This window comes from Drosophila erecta, unplaced genomic scaffold (genome assembly GCF_003286155.1).
Source record: "Drosophila erecta strain 14021-0224.00,06,07 unplaced genomic scaffold, DereRS2 tig00000000-arrow-pilon, whole genome shotgun sequence".
Taxonomy (NCBI): Eukaryota; Metazoa; Arthropoda; class Insecta; order Diptera; family Drosophilidae; genus Drosophila; species Drosophila erecta.
This window is the reverse complement of record NW_020825194.1, coordinates 5,527,347-5,549,203: the sequence shown is the minus strand read 5'-3', so window position 1 is coordinate 5,549,203 and position 21,857 is coordinate 5,527,347. Positions and strand designations below refer to the sequence as shown.

General features: G+C 44.9%; 1 protein-coding gene across 6 annotated transcripts; it reads right to left on the bottom strand.

The window, feature by feature from the left end:
- Positions 1–37: 37 nt before the first annotated feature.
- Positions 38–21,610, bottom strand: LOC6555255 (cation-independent mannose-6-phosphate receptor). Of its 6 annotated transcripts, none has more exons than XM_026983805.1 (18): positions 21,525–21,610; positions 21,065–21,140; positions 20,908–20,994; positions 20,372–20,588; positions 20,151–20,314; positions 19,792–20,075; positions 19,584–19,731; positions 19,405–19,526; positions 19,227–19,339; positions 13,512–13,966; positions 13,241–13,354; positions 7,073–7,219; positions 6,546–6,725; positions 6,359–6,485; positions 4,630–4,697; positions 1,266–1,551; positions 1,060–1,190; positions 38–835 (listed from the first exon to the last, which is right to left on the bottom strand). In XM_026983805.1, the coding sequence occupies exons 2-18, from the start codon at positions 21,119–21,121 to the stop codon at positions 755–757; spliced, it is 2,781 nt and encodes a 926-aa protein (XP_026839606.1). In that variant the 5' UTR covers positions 21,122–21,140; positions 21,525–21,610; the 3' UTR covers positions 38–754. The 6 variants fall into 6 exon arrangements, with proteins under 6 accessions (XP_026839606.1, XP_026839609.1, XP_026839608.1 ...); XM_026983808.1 differs by having other exon boundaries at positions 1,359–1,551; XM_026983807.1 differs by having other exon boundaries at positions 20,908–20,991.
- Positions 21,611–21,857: the final 247 nt, after the last annotated feature.

Here is a 21,857-nt window from a genome sequence, read left to right as displayed (position 1 = left end):
CAAGGTAACAGGAAGGTAAGATATTACGCTTAATGGATTCATATATATTGTTTTAGATTTTATTATGTATACATTTAAAATTGTACACTCAGCCGTTTAAATTGTGGCTCGCCTTATTGAACTAAAAACAACATAAGACGCAAACAAAAGTGTAAGTACATATTGCCTTAGAGTAAAATACAAATCGTTTCAAAGGAACACCACATACAAGCTGCACTTGAAAATGTTAAAAATGAAATCACATGTTTTATGGAATTAAAAAGCTGCTGCGCTACACTGGTTATACATTTAGCCCTCAGCGAAAATACGATTTAAGCAATTGTCCTTTGCAATTCTCTGGCGAATGCAGGCCGCATTTAACTATAGCTATAGGTACGGGTTAGGTCTGGGATTTTCCTTTACATACGAAGGGTATATAAAATATATAATGTGTATATATATGGTTCCGGTAATTGGTTTTCGTAAGTCGTCGTTGTAGCCTACGCGTATTGTACAATTTTATATCAGCAGTTCACCCCCATATCTTATCCCTACTTTTCTACTTGTGTTCTTTAGTTTTCAATTGTTTTGTTTAGCTCACAATCAGTTCCAGTTTTCAGTTATGTCCTCTTTGGTGTCCTATGTTACTCGCTTTGGGATCTTTCACGACTTTAACTAACTACCCCCGCTCCTCTTCCACCACCATGTGCCCCAACCCCATCATCATAATGGCAAAAAAGGCGTCCGACGACGACTTGGCTTAGATTGGACCCACCTAAAGCAGCATGTCGTCATCGCTTTCGGTGAACTCTCCATTGGGCTCCAACAGCAGGTTGGCCTCCTCATTGGATTGCACCTGCAATGGGATGATGAGCAGAACACAACGCATTATGTAACGAAAACAAACGTTGAAATATTCAAAAAAACAAGAAGAACGCGAAAACATGTTTTCGCGTGTCGAGCAATGTATATTTTAGGAAAAAAACTGTAAGTATTTGTAAAATGTAACTGCAACAATGAAACCCTTCGCTTAAACACACACATAATTCTGAGGAATTTATCAATTTTCTGGTGACTTACCCGGGAGTATCGCACCGCTGAGTTGCTGCGCCGGAAGAGGCGGCGGACGCGCTGCCTCCGCGCCGGCGAAAAGGCCAACAGGCCCAGGCACGTCACGCAGAAGGTCACCGAGAGAATGGCCCCCAGGATGGCTGAAAAGAGCGGGTACAACGGGGCGGATAAGTGACGGATTATGGGGGGAGACCGTTCAAGCCAGCTGCACTTACTGCCCACGGACGCCGTTGGCCCAATGGGAGTAGCCGCCGGATCGGGACCAGCTGTTGTTGTCTCTGTCGACGTGGCCGCCTTGGTTGGCTTACCCGCTGGCGATGCCCGGGTCGTGGGGCTGGTGGTGGTGCTGGTGGTGGAGGTGGAGGTGGAGGTGGAGGTGGTACTGCTGGTGCTACTGCTCGTAGAACCATTGGATACAAAATCCTGCTGGGCCGCGCCAAGGGAAAGGAACTCACAGATGCTCGGCGTTCGCTGCACATAAAGCAAATTGCATTGCTGGTCCTGCAAGAAAGCGGATTCGTGTAATTAGAAACTTTCTTCATTAAGGGCTGGGTAAAAATAAATAAATAAATTGATATGGGTATGGGGGCATAAATTCCAAGTAAAATACGACTGGACTCCGGCGCAAATTCGTGGCGCAACAACTGCTTGCTGCTTGTTTCCGCCGGCATCCTGCTGCCTTGGTGAAAAAAGAAAAAAAAAATAGAAAGGAAAACCCTTGCTGCTGTGTAACACTTTCACCCAAAGACCATTTCCGGCGCGACCAGCGACTGCAAAATGAAACAGCAAATGTGCGCATAATTTAAAAACTTTTGCGGCGCAACTGCAACTGGCAACTGCAAGTGGCAAGGCAAAAACGCTCGCTGGCTGCCTGGCTGCCTGGCTGGCTGGATGGCGAGCTGGCTAAAACTTTCCCGTCGCGGCGAGGCGCCGCACCAGACACGAACATGTCCGCGAGGAGAATCGGGTGACTAGGTGGGTGGTTGGAACCGGGTACGGGGACCAGGGAACAGGGAACAGGGACAAACGAGGCGGAAAGGGGGCAACGCATTAAAAAGTTTGCAGCCATTTAAAATCCCATTTCATTGAATCGCTAATTTTCCAGCAGCGCCGCTGCCAGTTGCAGTGCCAGGAACCTTGTATACAGCTCCTTTTTGTTGCTGCCCAAAAGTTGTCCTTCGTTGTGCATATATACGTTTGCTATAAATGCACACATACACTGCAAATGAAATCTAATGTCTGCTGTTTAAACAACAAGTTTTAGGCAAACCCAGACTAATTTATCAATTATAGTTGCAATGCTCCAGGGCAACAAATAAAATATGACTTAAATGGTTTTACTTAGAGAGCAGTCTCCTGCATTCCAAAATATTGTTTATAAGTTTTTTTTTTTAGCATTCCACGGCTGAATTATTTTCAAAGTGTAGCAGCAAGCACTCTTTTCCGCTTTGCAGTTCAAGGATTAAAGCGTGTTGTGTACTTCCAGCGATTAGCTTTTCTTTTCCCCCATTTCAACATCCCTGCCAAGCTGACCAGAACATCTTGTTCAGCTTAACCTGTTGAGTGAGCTAAATTAGTCGGATGTATTAGCTGTGTGGAACTCGGAAATGGAAATGGAAATATTAAAGATCCCGGAGAGCGTGTCAAGCAATTAACATCATCGGATAATACATGCACACGAGTGGCAGCCCAAACTACGTTCGATTGTTGGCAGACGACAGTCGGTTAAAGGGGTTTGGCCAGTGGGATTCTGAATCCGGTATGTGGGCAATGCGATGTGGATGGTGGGATGTGGGAGCTGGGAGGTGGACTATGGGGTGTCAGAGGCGACAACCCGCATCTGTGACATGACCCCCAATGGCGACGGCATTTGGAAACGTTTGTCGGTGGTGGCAAACAGCTTGCAGCCGGTTTAAATTTGGGTCAATTGCCTGGTGCCACAAATGCAAAAGCGAAGCCAAAACAGGACGCCCGAATCGGGTGCTGCTGTCCGGTCGAGTGAAACATAAAATCGTCTGACTACTATCGACCTAGAAAATGGTCCGGCAAATATTTTCAATCAGCATTGCATCTCCGGGCGTAATTTTTGGGTAATGGACTAAAATGCGGTGTGATGATGACCGTCAAATGTTTTTGGCGTTTTTGTGGGAGGCGATGGATTGGATGTGCAAGTGGGAGGGCAGCGACCTCAAGCACTAATTGCAAAACGTTTTTCGGACAACGACTAATGCAATTGCAGTTGGGCCACTAATTACGATGCATTGTGCTCGGCAAAATGGGGAAATATTTCTGCAACCTGCGGTTAATTGTCGCCCAAGCAAAACAAACAATTATTAATTAGCTTAAAGAGAGTCGGGCCTGCATGCTAATGATGCTGCTTTCCAGAGAAGCCACAACAAAGTCGGATACTTGGTCATTAGTCAAAGTGCTGCAGGCAAATGCAACTTAATTATATTATTACACACACGTGCACTTTGCAGGTGCAGCATAAAAGGCGTGTGTGGTATGTAATTTAATTACCCCGACCAAGCGGCTTGTCTGCCTGCTGGCATGGCCATCCCTGGCTAATACCACTACCAAAGTCCAAGGGTCATCTGGTCAATAAACGAAGGGGTCACAGTGCGAACAATGCGTGCGTATCTCTTCATCTGATCCCCCATTTCGGAGCACCTGCATCCCTTGATGACAACAAAGAGTGGGGCGACACGAATGAACCCTGGAAACAAAAGCTTCAACCAGCAGCTAAGAGCTGGTGGAAGGTATTAGACAAGAAGCAAGAAATGCAAAGCGAACCGCAAAAACAGAAAATATGAAAGGACAAAAGACAAAGGACACTGCCACGCCGAGAAGGGCTGAAATGAGAAAGATGCACAGGCAAAGCCGATTGCCAAGTGGTAAGCATAACAAAGGATACCTGCCGCACTCCGAACCCTAAGCTCCGCATCTCCGCAGCTCCTGACCTCCAATGCCCAACCACCCCAACCAGCCACGGCCTTAGTTGCCACCCAACCTTACCACCACCCACATTTTAAGGTGGCATAGCTGCTGCGCCAGTTAGTCCCTTGTTGCCCTTTTGCGCACACATATTTCCTACATTTTCGCTTTGAAGCCCAAGCTCTGTGCCTTGTGGCGAGACTTTGAGAACGGACCCACCGACTGCGAAGATTTCTTGTTCGCATTCACAAAGCAGCCGAAAAAAGGGTAAAAAAATAAGTTCAGGTAGTCTGACTTCGTGTACACTTGCTGTGCAACTGGCCAAACAAAATTATATTAATAATTCTACAAAATTTGTAACACATTCCACTTTCAGATTCTTATAAAGTGCACAGTAGCTTTCAAAACTTTTAACTGAAACATAACTGTAATGTATGTATTATACCCCCTGATAGAGCATTAAAAGAAAAAGCATGCAAAATATCCCCAAAGTTGCCATTCCCGCTGTGTTTCTTTGATGCGCATTTGGCACAGCGCTGAAAAGCGTGCTACACTTTTTGAAATCCTTGGGGAAGCCAAGAAGAGCCACCAGATGGCATGCTAACCGATTCAGGTGGGAGAATACATAGAATACTCTGTACTTACGCTCGAGATGGTGCTGCTGCTCTCCGTCCGGTTGCTGCATATCAGCCGGATCTGGACGTTCATCGTGCCTGCAAGGAGTGTAAACATAATAGGGCATTAGTTTCGGGAGCACTTTAATTAGTTCAAATGTACCCCTCAATTCAAAACAATCTTAACCCTAATAAAGGCGAACAAAAGCAGCGGCACAGCAGGGATCCAGAAAGCCAGCCTTCCCACTTTTATGGCCCAGACAAAGGCAGGCAATCTCGCACACACACAGTGGTAGTATCCTTATCAAAATTTGAAATGATATAGCATAGAGCACAAGGGGGTTAGGCAAAGTGGATTGGGCCTGGACACCGCAAAGTTATCGCATAAAAGCCAAAAATAATTATCACCACAGACGACAACACAGCTTCAGCTGCTGCTGCTGCTGTTGCTGCTACTGCTGCTGGTACTGCTCCTGCTCCTGCTCCTACTCCGGCCAGTTGTCCTGGATTCCAGCAGGGTCAGGCTGCTACTGTTGTCGGTCAAATGGGTATATTTGAGTGTGGATGGAGCGGGGTAATCAAAGCCTTCAGCTTCGGTCGCAAAGCCACACAAAATCTACAACTCGTTGGGATTTGGGCTAGCCAGGGACCATCGCCTCCTCCTCCGGCAGCCACCCACAATTCTGGTATCTGCCAACGCCTGTCACTGGGCATATTAAAATTGTCTGATCGTTTGCAGATTGCGCATTGTCGTCCCACAATGGCGAAACAGTTTGTGTGCGGCACGCAGAGTTTTAAAATAATACCATTTTACGGTCAGGGCTGAAGACAATGGAAATGTGTCATAATTAAATCGTCGTCAGCTTTATTTGTCAAAATAAAAACTTTTTGTTTTAATAGCAAAGTTTTAAGTGCCATGCAATGGCTCGAATAAAAATCATTGTGCGAATACAACCAAGCTAACCCCGATGGCTCGGGGGAAATCTCGGCATTGGAAGCCGGATGCCTCTTAAGCCCCCACAGAAAAAAAAACCCAAACCCAAACACCCACCTCCAGTGCGATCCAACTGTCTGCGCTCTGCATGCATTAAATATTCATGCAGTAGTATCACATCAACCAAACAAAAAAACGAAAATGTATAGAAAAAACATGAAAAGCGCCAGAGAAAAAGAGAGATTTTCCCAAGTGCAGCAAGATTATTTTACCGCATTATCTCGCAGACAGTTTTTTTCCTTTGCTTGATATTTTTGTATGATTCGTTGTTCTTGTATAATTTCAAGCACTCGGCTTGCAGGCGAGCAAAAAGAATCTTAGTTTGAAAGCAAACGGCTACCCGAAAACGTAGAAGTTGCAAGTACGGCGCCGCTGTGGAAAAAAAATTCCCGAGTGCCAGCGACAAAAATTACGCGATAAAATGCCGCGAGGATCCAAATAGTGTGATGGTGCTGGTGGTGCAGCAAGAAGTGCCCAGCACGGAAAGTGCATTGGGCTGTACGCCAAATCTAATGCGATTCCTACGTTTTCACACAAAACAGCCAAAAGCATAGCAAAAGCAAGGAAAAAAGGGCGAGCGAAAGGCAAACAAAATGGCGGCAATGCGCGCGTGTTGCGCCAGCGGAAAGGGAAGCGGAACCGGAAACGGAAGCGACAAGCGACTAGCGACAACGCGGATTCTCCCGCTTCTTGAGCCGACCGAAGAGCACCGGAATATGTAAATCGAATTAGCCGGACTGCCTCAAAGGAACCACAGAACACTCACCTTCCCGACCGCAATTAGGCGACTCGTGTGTGAAGAATATGTTGACCAGCGCCTGCGAATAGTCCGTCATCGCCTTGCGATGCGCTCCGCAAATATTTACCGACATCTTCGTGGCGTTGTAGTCAATCTGTAGACGGGAAAGTGCAGTTTAGAGTACTCAGTTCGACAGCCATTCAGCTATGCTCACCTCAATCTGGCCATCCTTGGTGAACGGCGCACTCTTGAAGTTGAAACGCCGACCCAGCTCGTCGTGCACCAGATCGCAGGTGTCCGCACTGAAGGTGCACTCGTGCGGCGGACAGAAGACATTGGTCGCCCACTCGAATCGGTAGGCGCAGTCCTCAATCGAACGCAGCACGGGCTGTCCCTGCAAATGGAGGTGGAAGGGGTTGGAACCATTAGGTGCATGCAGCAATTTGCTACAGAAATGGCTCCACTGGCCATGAAATAATCGCATATATGCTGCCACGCAGTCTGTTAATGTCCACAGAAAGCCCTGCCAAATGGCGATTTGTCTTGCAAAGAGTCCTGAATTCCGTAACGGACTACACAAATCAAATTTTGAAAGAGAAATACGCCGCTAATTATATGTTTCTTGGCATCATCAACGGCAAATATTATCAAATTTGAAGGTGAAATTAAATAAAATTATATTAATGAATAGCTGCAGCATAATTGCAGCATATCATGCGTTGTTTTGAGCAGTGCACTTACCCGACCGGTACGCATATTACAGTTGAAAAGGATGTGCGTGGAGAGCTCCGTGGTGTTGTCGGTGGGACAGGGGTCTCCCCTTAAGTAAACCAGCTCGGCGAAGGTGCGATTCCGTTGCGTCAGTGACACCAGAGGAAAGCCCATGCTCTGCGGACGAGAAGGGGTAAGAGGAGCTTGAATCCAGCTCGGAAAAAGCGAAATGTTTAACTTTATGTCTGAGATTGCGGCAAATAACTCGAAATTCCCGTCTGAGCCACGCACACGTTCCTGTGTCGCCAGCCCCTGGCGGTTTCAGCTTGTTGCTATCGTTGTCGTCGGTCTCCAGGCCAACCAACATCGAATCAGTCGGATTCGGCGTGGAGTGGCCGGCACATCGATGCGATGATAACTGGCATGGCCAAGAGCCAGCAGGACATGCTGGTGCCAGTCAGCACAAACGACAATTTAATGGATAGTTCAATGGCACTGAGCACCCGACCAAAGCGAACGAGTTACTTCCTATGAAAATAGCATCTACAGGCAGTACATAAAAAGAACAAAGTATTGAATATCCTGAGTAAAAATAATACTGACCAACCCTTTTGCCTAGAATATAATATGTTCTATTAATAAGCGTATAGTTACGGATGAGAATTAAGTTTAACATTTATTTTAGGATTGTGTTTCTCAAGACCCTCAGGCTCTCGACCAGTTCGTCGCCTGGCAGCTGTTGCTGCTGCCCCATCGATGGAGCACGCTAACTGCTGCTATTGGCAATCAGGCTGCTTAAACGCTGCCAGCTATCCAACTAGCCGGCCAACGACGTGAGCTTAATGCGCAAAAAGCAGGGATAGCAGGTCCTGTAAGTGAGTATCTGGTGGGGCGAGGAAAGGGGGCGCGGGGAAGAGTGCATTGGCGTTCGAGTGGCACAAGATTTATGCTCGGGTCAACAAGGTCGATGGCGGCAAGCGTTGCACATGTTGTCGTCTCATCTTAAACGTATTAGGAGCAGGAGTTCCAGTGCCAGGCTCTTTTGCTCCGAACTCATTTCGTATGCAGCTCAGGCGATGTTTTAGCAGTTTGCTCTATTATTTATTGCTGGCCGTTTCACTGGCCAGTTCGTCCCTGTGTGAGTCCATCCCTTTTGAGAATCCATTTGAAAATCAAAATCGCAGCTAATGCGCCATCAGCAAATACACAACGAGATTGCGAGAGGGATGAGCACCGTGGCCTGACCTTCAGCCGAGAAATCTCATTAGCATTGGAGGGCATAGGAGGGTATAGGGTCTAAGGATCTGGGCAACTGAGGAGCCAGAGGGAAAGGGGGCAGATTGAGGGGACTGTGTCGGCGCCAGCTTACTGACTTAAAACACAGGCAGCGGTGCTGCTGCTGCTCGGCAGTAAGTTTTCCCAGTAGCTTGCTGTGCAAAATTTATTGAAAAACTTTCTTATCGCATTTGAACAAGCGAGTAACTTCTCTGTATGTTTCCGTTTGCCAGTGTGCGTGCGCCTGGATATTTGTGATTATTTTTTTTAAGTTTCGCAAAACTTTCCTCTCAGGGATAAGAGCGAAAAAAATAAAAAAAGGAAATTCCAGCGACGACTGGCCGGCCAGACTGAAAGTAACTTAATTGTTTGCAGATACAAATAAATGAGTTGCAGAAAAAAAACACACTTACACAAAGGACACGGGGCCAGGCAAGGCCAAGCTCACAACAAGGAACAGGAAAACAAGAAGAAAATCTTGACTTGATTGTTGGAAAATCTTTGGTCCAGCCAGGCAAACAAATCGAAAACTTTAATGCTCTGCAGAGCAACGGCGGAAGATTAAAAGAACTGTTTCGGATTCTGAAAAGGATTTCAGGACACGACATTTATTTAGGAAGCTGCTTCTAATTAGTGGCAAAACAATGGAGGTGGAGGCAGCTTATCCTTTAGGTTTTATTCCTTATTGTAGGGGAATGCTTTTCTTTTCTTTTTTGCCTGATTGTTGGAGCGGTGAAATGATATGATGAAATGAAGAGTAAGTTGAATTGACTTAGGCGTATTGGAAAAATGATAGAAACTTAAGTACGCAAAGGAATCCTGCAATCAAAGACATTTGTTAACTTGTGAACTTCCATATAGTTTTCCAACTCAAATCGAAGGCTGCCGCAGGAAAAAATAACAAGGCCATGTCCGAGTTGAAAAGCAATAAAGATTTCCGCAAGTTCAGCGATTCGCTAGGAACATGCCAGCGCAAAAGGACTCCCACTCAGGATCGTGGAATGGGCCGAATGGGCGGGTCATCTCGCCTGCGGTCGCATTGACATTATGGCCTGGCCGAGACGGAAATTCACAGGAATCCATGGAACTACAACAACAGTGCGAGGAGAGGCATGACATTGAGGGCCAGGACAATAACTGGGATAACAATAAGCACAATGGCGACGAGAAGGACAGGCAGGACGAGTTAAACCCCGCATTGTGGGGATGCTGCTGGCAAGGCATTCAGCTGTTTGCACAACAATTTGATCAATTTCGTTATTAATCCGATTTGATGGGGCGAAGAACCCCCATCGGCAGCCATTTTGACGATTTTGTGGTTATTGTCGGAAGTGCAAATGCAAATGCAAATGGAGATGGAGATGCATCCACCGCAAGCTGGGGAGGCCAGTAGATGAGTGGAGATGGGCTGGGGTAATAGCTCCTGGGAGTGGGGGCCAATTGCCATTCCAGTCACATGCCCGTTGCCAAATTTGCACTGGCACAAGTCAAACGCCCCCATCGAGTTGACAATGGAGTCCCTGCATGCCAATGAATTGACTCGCACTCGCAGCAATCCAAGCCGAAATTCCCAGTAAAAATCAAACGTGTCGCTGATCCGGGGCTTCCTTTAAGTCAAGCGCACCAGGCGGCAAATGTCTGGTGTGCCAGTTCCTTAACCCTCTAAAGACAACTTGAGTTTGCAAAGGAAGAAAGCAGTGGAAAGCAAAAAACTTATTTTGATGATGTTCTAGAAGAAGGTCATTAATGAAGCTAAAACTTTTCGAAGCATTAATATTTTTAACAATATATTGAATTAATTCTGATGAAGATTTCATAGTTAGTTAACTATAACAATATTGCCTTGTTTATAACATAAAATTGATACCAATTTATCTTATTCTTGCTACTCAGTCCCAAAACTATCCAATAAAGTATTTTGTGTCGTTACTTATCGGTAACCGGAGCTCTTTTGTGCACAGTGGGTTAATGGAATCCCCTTGGGACTCAGCAATGCTTCTTTCCATTGTAGCTGTTAGCCTGGGGATATGCAATGGCAGCACATTAAAATATGTGCATGCGATAACGGCTGAAGGGGGGAGCTTGGTTCGGTTGGGGGATGCCAAGATGCCAATGCAGGCGACAACGTTCGACAACTGCCAATGAGTGGGCTGGGGCAGGAGGCCACCAGCAGAGGAGGTGGAGCAGCAGGAGCGGGGACACCAATCGGAATGGGGAGCAGGGGCGGTTGGGGTCCGTTCAAGTGCGCGTCAGCAGCTACGAGCAGCACATTTCCGTTTCCGCACACGAAATGCTCTGGAAACGAAGCATTTTCAAAATGCAAAACGTGGCGCAAATGTAAACAGAGATGGGGGTTCCAAAAGGTACACGGAGAAATATGATTTCCATTTTTTTTTTTCTTTGATGGGTAAGGTAGTTTCGTTGCGATTTCTGAACATGATTATACTTTTTACGTTTATGGTTGCAATATTTCAAGATACTACGAGCAGCGGAATAGTGCATATTTCAGGTAGTTCATTTGAACTGATAATGAAATATGTAGTTATGGAGGCTTATTTTGCTTTTATAATACATATTTATATTTTTATAAGTGATTACCGCACATGCTGAACATTTAAAATAGTTTTCTGTGATTTATTGACAGAGTGCCAGCTACGAAAATAAAGCAATAGAATTTTTATAAAAATATATTTGCCATGACTGCGTTATTTCCAGGCTGATGGCATGAAAACAAAGCCGATGGCACTTTAAGCCGCCACCCATTTGGAGCCACATAGAAAAGCCCATCCGCCCATCCGCCCATCAGCCCATCAGGCCAACCCCCCCACTGAATCCTCCCCGCTAACGGAAATGCTTTACAGGGCACGTCGCCGGTAGGCATCCCCCGTCCGCCACCTCATCCTCCCTTCTTGCCCCCACACACACACATGCACACATGGATGCTGCTGGCCGCTAAAAGCTGTTTTTACAGATATTTTACCCCCCAAGCCGCATGCTGCCATTTCCTTCCGTTTCGTTCCGTTCCGTTTCGTTACGTCGCGCGACGTTACGTTGACTGACCTTACGTTATGCTCACATATTTCACTCGCGTGCTGCCAGCCACAAAACTCCGACCCCCTGCAGCCATTAGAAGCAGTGGCGGGTACCCTACCCCTTTTTCAGAGGGGTGCGAGAAATTACATATTAGAATGGAGGAAAGCTTCAATCGATGTTGCCATACTAGGTGCTTTATAGGTTATTTGTAAGCCTTTAATAACTAAAGTGAGTACTATATGTTTCTAAGGAGAGATCTCTTTGAATGCCCCCCAAGGGGCTGCCACTGCTTTGGATCCCACAGTTCCTGGCAACTTAACTGCCTCCTATCCGTACTTTCCGCATCCAACTCCAGCGCATAGCCATTTCCAACGCGTACGTGCTTATTTTTTAGCAGCTTGAACAATGTTTTTGCTCCCGGGAAATTTGTGCAGCTTGTGATAAAAGTTAGAGCCGGAAGGTGCCAGAACGCGGGGTCGGAAGGGTCGAGGTCGACATTTCGGGCCTGGCATACGGAAAATGCAGTAGCAAGAGCGATTGCCTCCCCCTTGGCATGCATCCATTGTCGCATGCAATTATTGTGCTGATTGAAGTGGGGCGAGTGCGGTTGGCGGGGCAACTTGGCGGGGAGCCCCATAATTCATCCAACTTTCACAACAAAGACGACCTGGCACTAAGCCGAAACTCAAGCTGCTGAAAGCCGCGAAGGACACACATTCGAGGAGGCACGCAAACAAAAAGTAAATTGAATTCGCAGTTAAGTTCTTATAATTTCACATTTGAATACTTCGTACTTCTCCAGAAGAATACAGAATTTTCAAGTTCAAATTACCAGTGGCAATAAGAAATATCTTACATCATATACGAGTATTATTGCCGACCTAAACGAATCTAAAGCATACCCCAGATTAAATCAGACCCATTTTTTCTATGCGTGTGTGTTATGTCCTAATGGAAAAATGTATGAATTATTGAGTCCAAGCAAATCCCCCCCAATTATCTCATTCATTTGCAAAGATTTTGCCCGGCGTTAGGTATTACGAATAGAATCAGGGTTTTTTTAACCATTTTGTGGTCCTGGGTGAAATCTGGATTCGGGCAAATTTCATTGCATACTTTTGTGGGCTTAAGTATTTAGGCACCAAAAACCCCACAGAGTTGGACAGTTGCTGGACCACATGCTCAGCGAGGAGATTTTTGGCATTAAACAACTTTTGGCCGCTGTCAACGGCAGACAGTGTGAGTCCGAATACGAATTCCCAGTCCGCCAGTTCGAGGTTGGAGGTGGGAGGTGCGAGTTGGGAGTTGGGAGGTGCCTCTTAATGAAGCAAGCAAATCCACCAGTCAGTCCCCTGGGCTCCCAAGTATGCTGGGCTGGGCGGGAGCTTTATGGTTTTTCCTCTTGGCTAGTGGGTTGTGGGTGAAGCTTAGCAATTAGATTGCTGCATATTTAATGCATGAATGGCACCGCAATTTTGGGCATTTGACCAAAGGGCCACGAGCATATTGAAGCGTTTATAAGGTGGAAATACGAAGAGGGAGTGACTCAAATTACGAGCGATCCTCTCAAACGTTATATGCATACAAAGAGTTTTAAGCACATAAGCGGCTTTCCTTCACGTGGCCAAAACACACGTCCCCCTGGTGGCCCTTTGAAGTATGCATACACACAGCTGGGCTCAAAAGAATATGTCTTAGAAGCCTATTCCTATGTTAACCTAAGAATACAAAATAGTAATGATAAAATAAACTTATTGCTTGCGTTCTACTCATTCTCAGCTTTATACATTTTTGATTACTGAAAATATAACTTTCAGTTCTGTTACTAATTACTTGCCCCCAGCTGTGCGGTTACGTATGTAAGGACGTGGATTTTCGTGAGGTACTTACACGCTCCTCCTCGGGGGCGCCGGCGGCCGTCACTTTGGCCATGCAGGCAGCAGATCCGCCGGCACAGCCTAATTGGTATTTGGGCACTAATGGACGGCACACATTCAAAAAGAACTGAAAAGAAATAAGAGGGTGAAACGGAATTGGAACGGAGTTGGCGTGGGTTGGGTTGGGTTGAGTGGCAAAGACAAAAGCCAGCAAATTACGGTCTGAATTGGCATGGTTTTTGGACTCTTTCACCAGTGGGAAATCAGGGACTACAACGGCTCACCTTGGTCGATTTGGGCACCAGGTGCTCCATGCTAGCCGGCAGCTCCACTCTAGCCTCGTAGTTGTCGGTGGCGCTAATCAATGGCGTTAGGTCGATCAGCTCGTCGCCGCTGCTGCCCAGTCCATCGGTTGTGTGGTCCACGTAGGTGGTTGCCTTGCATCTAATCGGCTCCCGGCAGGCAAGCGGCGTCTGATATTGGATCAACAACTGACAATTGGAGTCCTCAATTATTTTCAAAGAATCGCTACCGCCAGCAGTGCTGACTCCATTGTCCTTGGTGGCATTGTTCGCACAGACAAACTCGATTTTTGTCGACCAGCGCCTCATGCCCGATGCTGTGGAGCACTCGGCCCCATCCTCGTACAGCAAATACAGCGAACCGGTCTGATTGAAACGCAGCTGCGAGTTGGAGTTGCCCAGGCTGATGGTCGTGGAATTCTGCTCGTAACAAGCGCCTGCAAGTGAACGGGAAGCGCACGGATCAATTGAGTGCTCCACGCCTGGGTGCCAAGAGCCAAAAAGTCAGAAAGAAAAACAAAGACCATCTCAAAGGCAAACAAAACACGAGCATGGCCGGCAAATCCTGGCCGAAAAAACCTTAGTGAATGCATTGAACACACTCAACGAAATGTTTTGTCTAGAAGTCACTTTTTGTTTGTTTAAAAGAATCTCTTTTCTCTACTCATATTACTTCCTGAAGAGTTCGCGTTTGGTGAAACTTTCACTCTTTGACTTAACTGTACAGTGCACTTATTTTTGACAGTGCATTACTGAGCACAGGACTTCAACGTCCTGCAAATGAAGCGTTACCCGCTTAGGGCTGGAATAGGGATAACAAGAAGCGGCAGTAGAAGCGACTGGACATCAAAGCCAAAATTAATTGTTCTCGTTGTTTGTCAACTTGCAAGGAGGATTTTTTCAGGACCCGAACTGCGAGAATGGCCAAGCAATCGGAAGGCTTTTAGCACCGCCTCCTGTCCAGAGTGGCATCCAGATACAATGGAAACGGGAACGCATCCATACAACACAATGCATAAATGCCAGTACATTTGCTTCGGTTCATGTACTTCTTTTGCGGAATTTCAGATTTAATTGGCTAAAAATAACATTAAGTTGTTTGGATAGCTAAAAGCGTCCTGCCAACCCAATTTCATGGAAATAAACAGAATCTCCTTCTCGCCCAGCAGTTGTAGTTTCTGGCTCTTCCCATTTCGATCTACCATTTCACTTGCAACCCAACAATTTTGAGCAATGTCACTCACATTTGCCAGATTTTGATTGAGCGCCCTAGAGCAGACAGCATTGTGATTGTGATTTGACTAGAGTATGGTAATTTCAGACCCCTTCACTCCACACTCTGTGCCCCATCCACAGCTCCAACCACCCTTCTTCCACATTTTTATACTTTATTGCAGACATCGGACAAGTATCCACACTCATGCAGGATCAAGAGCCATGACCAACAACGAGGAAATAACAAAAAACGATGAGAAAAAGACCAATTGAGGTGGCTTTTGGCAAATCGAAAAAGAAATCGACTGTCAACTAAATTGATAAATGACATTGTGGGGCTGCGTGACAATATACGAGTATGTACTACTGTATAACCCAGTGCAAGCATATATGTATGTATCTATGTACGTATGTATATTCCAAATAGGACCTGCTAGTGTCCTGCGGAAGAATGCAATTGAATTTAGCAGACCACAGACTCAGAAGAACAGAAGACGTCCTCTGTGGATTTATTTGAACAGACAAGCGCAGAGCGAAATGTCCCATCAGCTTTAAAATGGCTTAAACAAGTAGCTTGTTAAGAAATATAAATATAAGCTTCATGTACCAATTATATACCAATTGGAGCTTAGCTCAGGACAAGATTGAAACAGGTTTAAATAACAATATCATTGGGTATATTTATAGACTCCTTTGAGCTATTATTTCGACCCCAACTGTGTAACACATACGGTTCAGGATGTATACGTGCAAGTATACACCTTGGGTGAAAATCATTTTCTTGTCAAGATTATCCAACGAGATTGACCTGGTCACAAACATACCGACACACCGATACACACAATACAGTCCCCCAAATTGAATTCCAATGCAATCTCGGCACAAAGCAGCCTTGGGGTTCGCATTGCGGTCATGAAACAAAACATTGTTTAAATTCCGCCTATTACTGAGAAGGGTTAAATATAAGGAGCTGACTTTGTGGCATTGATAATGCGAGTGGCAGCGGTACGCCCAAAAATATTTCAGGGCCCAAAAAGCGAGGGCTGCAAAAGGGCAAAAAGAGGAACCCGGGGCAAATTGAATTTCAATAAGAAAACATCGAGGCAAAGGGCCAAAGTAACCCTAAAAACATTGACCATCAGCCGGCAGCAGCGGCGGGCGGCAAAAACCCGACAGAAGCGAGAAAAACAAATATAAAACGATTTAGTAGCTGCCTGATGCCACTTTAGATGGCGCATCCAGGCCAAACAGCTGCCGGCAAGTGTTAGTTACGGCTGGCAGGAGCAGGAGCAGGAGCAGCGGTTCGGTTTTTGTCCAGTTCGGGGCCAAATTGAATCTGCCCGCCAGCAGCAGCAGCGCCAGAACAAATAACCAAGGAACCCTGGGCATCCGGAGCCCCCATAAAAAGGAGTAAAATGCGAAAACAATAAAAACAGCAAATTGAAATTATAAACAAAGCGGCAGCAGCAGCAGCAGCAGCACCTCAAGAAAAACAGCAAGCACAAAAGTGCTGTGCCATTGGAATTTGATACTCTCCAGATTTCTACAAAATATGACATGTTATTTCATGTAAACTACCACAAAAACCAAACCGCAATCTTAATATAAACTTTGAAGACTAAACAAAATAGAATGCTATAGTCGAGTTCCCCGACTATCAGATACCCGTTACTTCCGCCGGTAGGCGGACAGAAGGACATGGCCAGATCGACTCAGCTATTGATTCTGATCAAGATGCCTGTTACATACTTTTAAACGAATATGGTACACTCTACCTTTTACTCTACGAGTAACGGATATAATTACAAAAAAATTAAATTAAACAAATTTGAATACAGATTTTTAGAGAATGGCACCAGAAACATTTAGAGGTATGCCACTTCAAAATCCAATTAAGATAAGTTGAGTTATGGACTTTTTAACTTCAGTCTTTGGACATTTCTGAATTTCTAAAATATCGTAACATCAGAAAAATTACAAAAAAATTGAAAAAAAATAAATTTCCAAATTTGAATGCAGATTTTTAGAGAATTGCTCCAGAAAAATTTAGAGGTATGCCACTTCAAAATCTGATTAAGATAAGTTGAGTTATGGAATTTAGAACTTCAGCCTTGGGAAATGGAAATGGCCAGATCGACTCGGCTATTTATCCTGACCAAGAATATATATACTTTTCATGGTCGGAAACGTTTCCTTCTGGCTGTTACATACTCTTCAACGAATTTAGTATACCCTTTTACTCTATGAGATACGGGTATAAAAATAAGCAAGAAATTAAATGCCATACATACATGAATGATGCATGCCAGATAATCTTTAATTAACATACATATATCCAAATACCTCTACTAAAATGTTTCAGAGGAAATAATATCTTGTAGTTAATTTTCACGTGTTTAAATATGTTTACACTGTTTTTAATTCCTTAATAGACTGCAAACCACACTAAATTTGTTTAGGCAATTATTTTGAAGAGGCGCATTAAATGAAGCCTGATCGTATCGCATGGAGAAATACGTATGGCCAAAGCGCACCCAACAGCCTTCAAAAATGGAATTTGTCCGGGCCCACCATAAATAAATATGAAATGCAGAACGAAATCGCAAATGAAAATTACACAAAATGACAGGGAAACGCATGCTGCATAAGCAATTAACAGCAGCAGTTTGGTGGGCGTTGGGATTTGGCAGCGTATGGAGGCGTGGCCATAACTCACTGCCAGGCTGCTGAGTGGGCCAGGGCCAAGCCCCCTGCCAAATGCCTTCAAATATTGAATTCAGCTATGCAGACCAGGAGATTTTAATGCCCCATTCGTAGGATGAGTTGGAGTGCCTGCAATCTGCCGTCTGCCAGTGTCAGCTGGGCGCCAAACAGCGAACGTGCAACGCGGGTAGCACCGGAGAAAAAGTATGTTAGTTTCCACACTTAAATGGAATATATGTGACTTTTGCATCCGAAGAATTGTAGTTAAGACCCCGAAAATATCATTTATTCTCAATCTTTCTCAAGCACTGCTTTTTCAAACACTAGTTAATTATATTTGCAACACGGCCGTAGAGTGTCATCGGATTTTTTCAGTGCAAATAAGCGCCAGCTTGTTTACAAAAGCTCGGGCACGTCCTGCGCCCCACTTTCGCGCATGTGTGTGCGTCTGCTATTTGCCTAACAAATGAAATTTTCATGTAGGTCTCTGCCTCATGGCCTGGACATCAGTTTGGCAAAGGGGAGCACAGCACAGCCCAGCACAGCACACACTTATTTATTTGTTTAGGCCCAGCAGTGGGCCATGCCGTGTGTCTGTGTGAGCCGCGAGTGAGGCAGCCAACCGAAAAGGACGCGCCAACGGATATGCGTCTGCAGTCAACTACGAATGCAGGACACCCAGAGCGAACACCCAGATACACATCCTTGCTCTGCGTGAGCAGAAGGGCCATGGATACCAGATACCAGCTACCAGCTACCAGCTACGAGCTACCAAAAACGAGACACGTTTCACTTGCCAACGGCCCGCATCAGGAAAAGTTGTTATTTGCCATGGCGAAACGTCCCCTATGTTGATGCAGCGCATACAAGGCAAATAAATAGAAAAATATCAAAGCTGCGGATATGCTGGCATTATGTGCTATAGGATTATGCACTGCACTGGCGGGGTAAACCATGTGTTGGTATTTAAATTTCGCTATATAAATCAACTTAAATCAACTATATAAAATATAAAGTTATAGTGTTAAGTGATTCACACATATAGCAAAGCATTTTGGGTTCCACCTAAGCCAACATATTATATTACGAATTCGGAGAAACTAAGCTAAAGTTTAAGCTAAACCAAGTTTAAACTACACAATAAATTCTTATAACATATATACTCGCAGCAGACTGGTCAAAAAACGCAGAGCATCAGATAGCCGTCGAAACCATTTAGCATATTACTGACGTCAAAAAAATGGAAATTGAATTTTCACGTGGAATGGAAGGATAGCCAAGGGACAGCGGGATTGGCTGGCCTAATGGTCTGACCAACCCACGTGCATATACACATGCAGACTCGTAAATTATGTAAATATATGACGGACCACATCACAGATCTAAATCATTATCATCATACCACGGCATTTACAACTGCCAACACACAAGTGCGAGTGGGCGAGTGTATATGGACAGATGTAGAGGGACCTACAAATAGCCACTCGTGTGCGCTTTAATGGAAACCGGATGAAATGGTCAACACTTGACCGGGCCCTTCCCATTTTTTCCGACATTCCTCTCCGGTTACGAAGACGATTATGGCCATGAGAGCCACTCGAGCAGAAGAGCAATAAAAAATCATTAATCCCGCACAACAAGAGTCATCGAGGCAAAAGGGTTTAAAGCTTTTGCAGGTTACGGTTTCCCTAACCTCTTTTAATTATAACTCCCTTTTGTGAAGAAAAAGTTTTGCCTCAAATCTTTTTTAATATTTGAGTCCGCAAAGGGTCCACTTACCGCCATTTTCCTGACAGGGCGCCCCAGCATCGGCGCACACTGCAATTGTATAGTTCTTTCCATCCTTAAGCAAAGTGCGAGCTGGCTTAGAGCTAAGCGAACTCAGATCCAACCTGTTAAGGCGGCACCTCAAGGACTTAAAGTGGATTCGATGTACTTAAATATATGGAAAACTCACAGCTCATTTGTGGAGGTAAAGGCCGTGCACGGTTTGAGATCATTACAGGCCAAAGGCGTTACAAGGTTGAACTGATAGGTGCAGGAGTCGGCTCCTAGACCCGCGAACTCCGGATGGGCATTCTGAAGGATAGATATGAGATTAGCATAACCATTAGCCTGAAACTCTGAACTACGCACCCTGATGAACTTGTCACAGCTGAAGTAAATCACGCTGGTGTAGTTTGCACTGGAGTTCTTGGCACAGGGCGTTGGCGACTCATGTCTGAGCAAAAGCTGCCCATTTTCCACCACCGGATGCGTTTGTACATTGCCAAGATTGATAAATCTAGTGGGAAAAACATTTGACTAATATATTGAAACCAATACTAATCAAAGATTTACCCACCGTTCTTTTGGATTTGTGGCTTTACTGTCAAATAGACAAACGCTACTACCGGCTGGACACATGCTGTTCTCTCCGTATAGCACCGGTTTACAGACATTGATCAGAAAGAAGGCTCCCTGACGATTGCTAGTGTGGTAGTTAGTATCACTCAACGGCATCAGGTCGAAGGTTCCATTCGACTTTGTGTCCCCCACTCTGCAACTATTGGATTGAAGGCCATCGGGAATGGAAAGGCAGGCCAATGGTGTCCTATAGGAGATGTAAAAAGAACAGGCATCGTTGGCCTAGAAGAAGCACATCAGTATGTTAATAAGAATGATAGAATCTAAAGAATTAAAGTAACAAACTCAAATCCTTACGTAAGCCGTTACGTGCATTGGCTGCGCATCCAAAGTATAGTCGCAAGTGAGCCGTACATGCAGCTGGTAGTTTGGATTGTCGGCAGTGGCATTGTCGCATTTGGCGCCGCTTTTATACTTTAGATACATATTACCATGGTTGTAGAACAACTCATGCTGACCACCTGAACAGTAAAATCATTTAAGCGTGTAAGATACAGGTATAGTGGTGTTCAACTCACCCAAAACATACTCCTTTCCCAGTCTTTTGAGGCATGCTGCTACATTACTTTTGCCATCGCAGGTTTTTGTAAGATCTCCGCATATATTGAACTCGAATTGGTCGCCTGCATTGTCCACGCTCTTAACCACATGGCCCAAATCCGAGTGGAGGCCACTGAAGTCGAAGGTGCTGCCATAAATGGGCTCCTTGATTTTACATTCAGTGGTGGAGAATCTCTAAAGAAAATGTATACATATAACAGTTTTTTTTTTTTTTTTTTTTTTTTTTTTGTAAGAGAACAAAAGACGTTTTTTATGACTGTTCCGCTAGCTGTTATCGTTCCATGATTCAGCTGATTGATTTCTTAGCCGTTCGAAATATCGGCCAACAAAGACTGGAAGTGATAAGCGGTTGAAAAACATGCAATTGGGGGGGCGTTAAGCTGTGTCTCAGCTAAAAGGCAACAAGTGCGCAGTAAAAACAAACAAACAGCCCCAAAATAAACGCCCGCCGCCCACTTGTCGCCCACGGACTTCCCACTAAGCGCCCACTTACCAGCTGATCGACTGCGTCAGCGGCGAAACTCTCACCGCAGCAGGAAAGCAGCAAAAGCAGGTAAATCGCAACTTGGGAACGCATCTGCTGGAATGTCAATAAATGCAATGTATAGTTCCTGCATCAATTTACATAATTTTTGAATGTATCATCCCACCTGACGAAAATTTTCCTGCGTGGGAGCTGCGCAGTCCTTTTGCAAACTGCAGCGCATTTTTCGTCACCTGCAGGCGCTGAAATATTGGCACAAAATGAGTCAAACCGCTGGAAACCGATTGCAGTTTGTTTCTTTTACTGTTTTATTAGTGATTCCACCTTTAAGATTAGCGTTCTTTATTTTTTTTTTTTTTGCCAACAAAAAACAATTTGGTTTCCCTTATCACCAGCTAGCTAACTGTTTATTTTGAGAGAGAGCCAAGTTGTTTCTGCTTTTCCGATTGACTCTCTGCTTCGATTTTTCCACGACAGCTCGCAGGTATTTTTCTTTTTTGCGCAGCACAACAAATAGACACTCGGCGGCGGCGCAGTTGCACGAAGGTTATAACAACGAACACCAATAATGGAAACAATTACTAATTTCAACTTAAATATACCTTGCCACTGACGAGCTAAATTACCTGGCGAAACACACTGGCCCTTGAAACTGTTATTTTACGTTTACAGGCGAATAGCAACGGTTCGGATGAAGACGAGCTGTGTGTGTGTGGTAGCACTGGTAAAACAGCTGTTGCGCTTTTGAAAATAAATAACAAACATGTATATGTACATAAAACCGAAACTATTAAGAAGACGCAAACATGCCGTAATTGTGTAGTAAAAATGAATACTCAGTGTGCCTAGTGTGCAAAAATATATGGTTGAGAACCCAACAAAACACATTTTTTAATTACTTTCGTAGCAATATTTTAGTTTTCTTTTCATTGTCTTATAGAACGTAATTTAAAATTGCA

Bases quoted from the DNA above. Each gene is read 5' to 3' on its own strand.
- LOC6555255 (XM_026983805.1), bottom strand. From the start codon at position 21,121: ATGCGCTGCAGTTTGCAAAAGGACTGCGCAGCTCCCACGCAGGAAAAT. The intron at 20,995-21,064 runs GTGGGATGATAC...TTGACATTCCAG, and splicing joins CGCAGGAAAATTTTCGTCAG to CAGATGCGTTCCCAAGTTGC. The intron at 1,191-1,265 runs GTAAGTGCAGCT...CGCTCTTTTCAG, and splicing joins GCCAACGGCGTCCGTGGGCA to CCATCCTGGGGGCCATTCTC.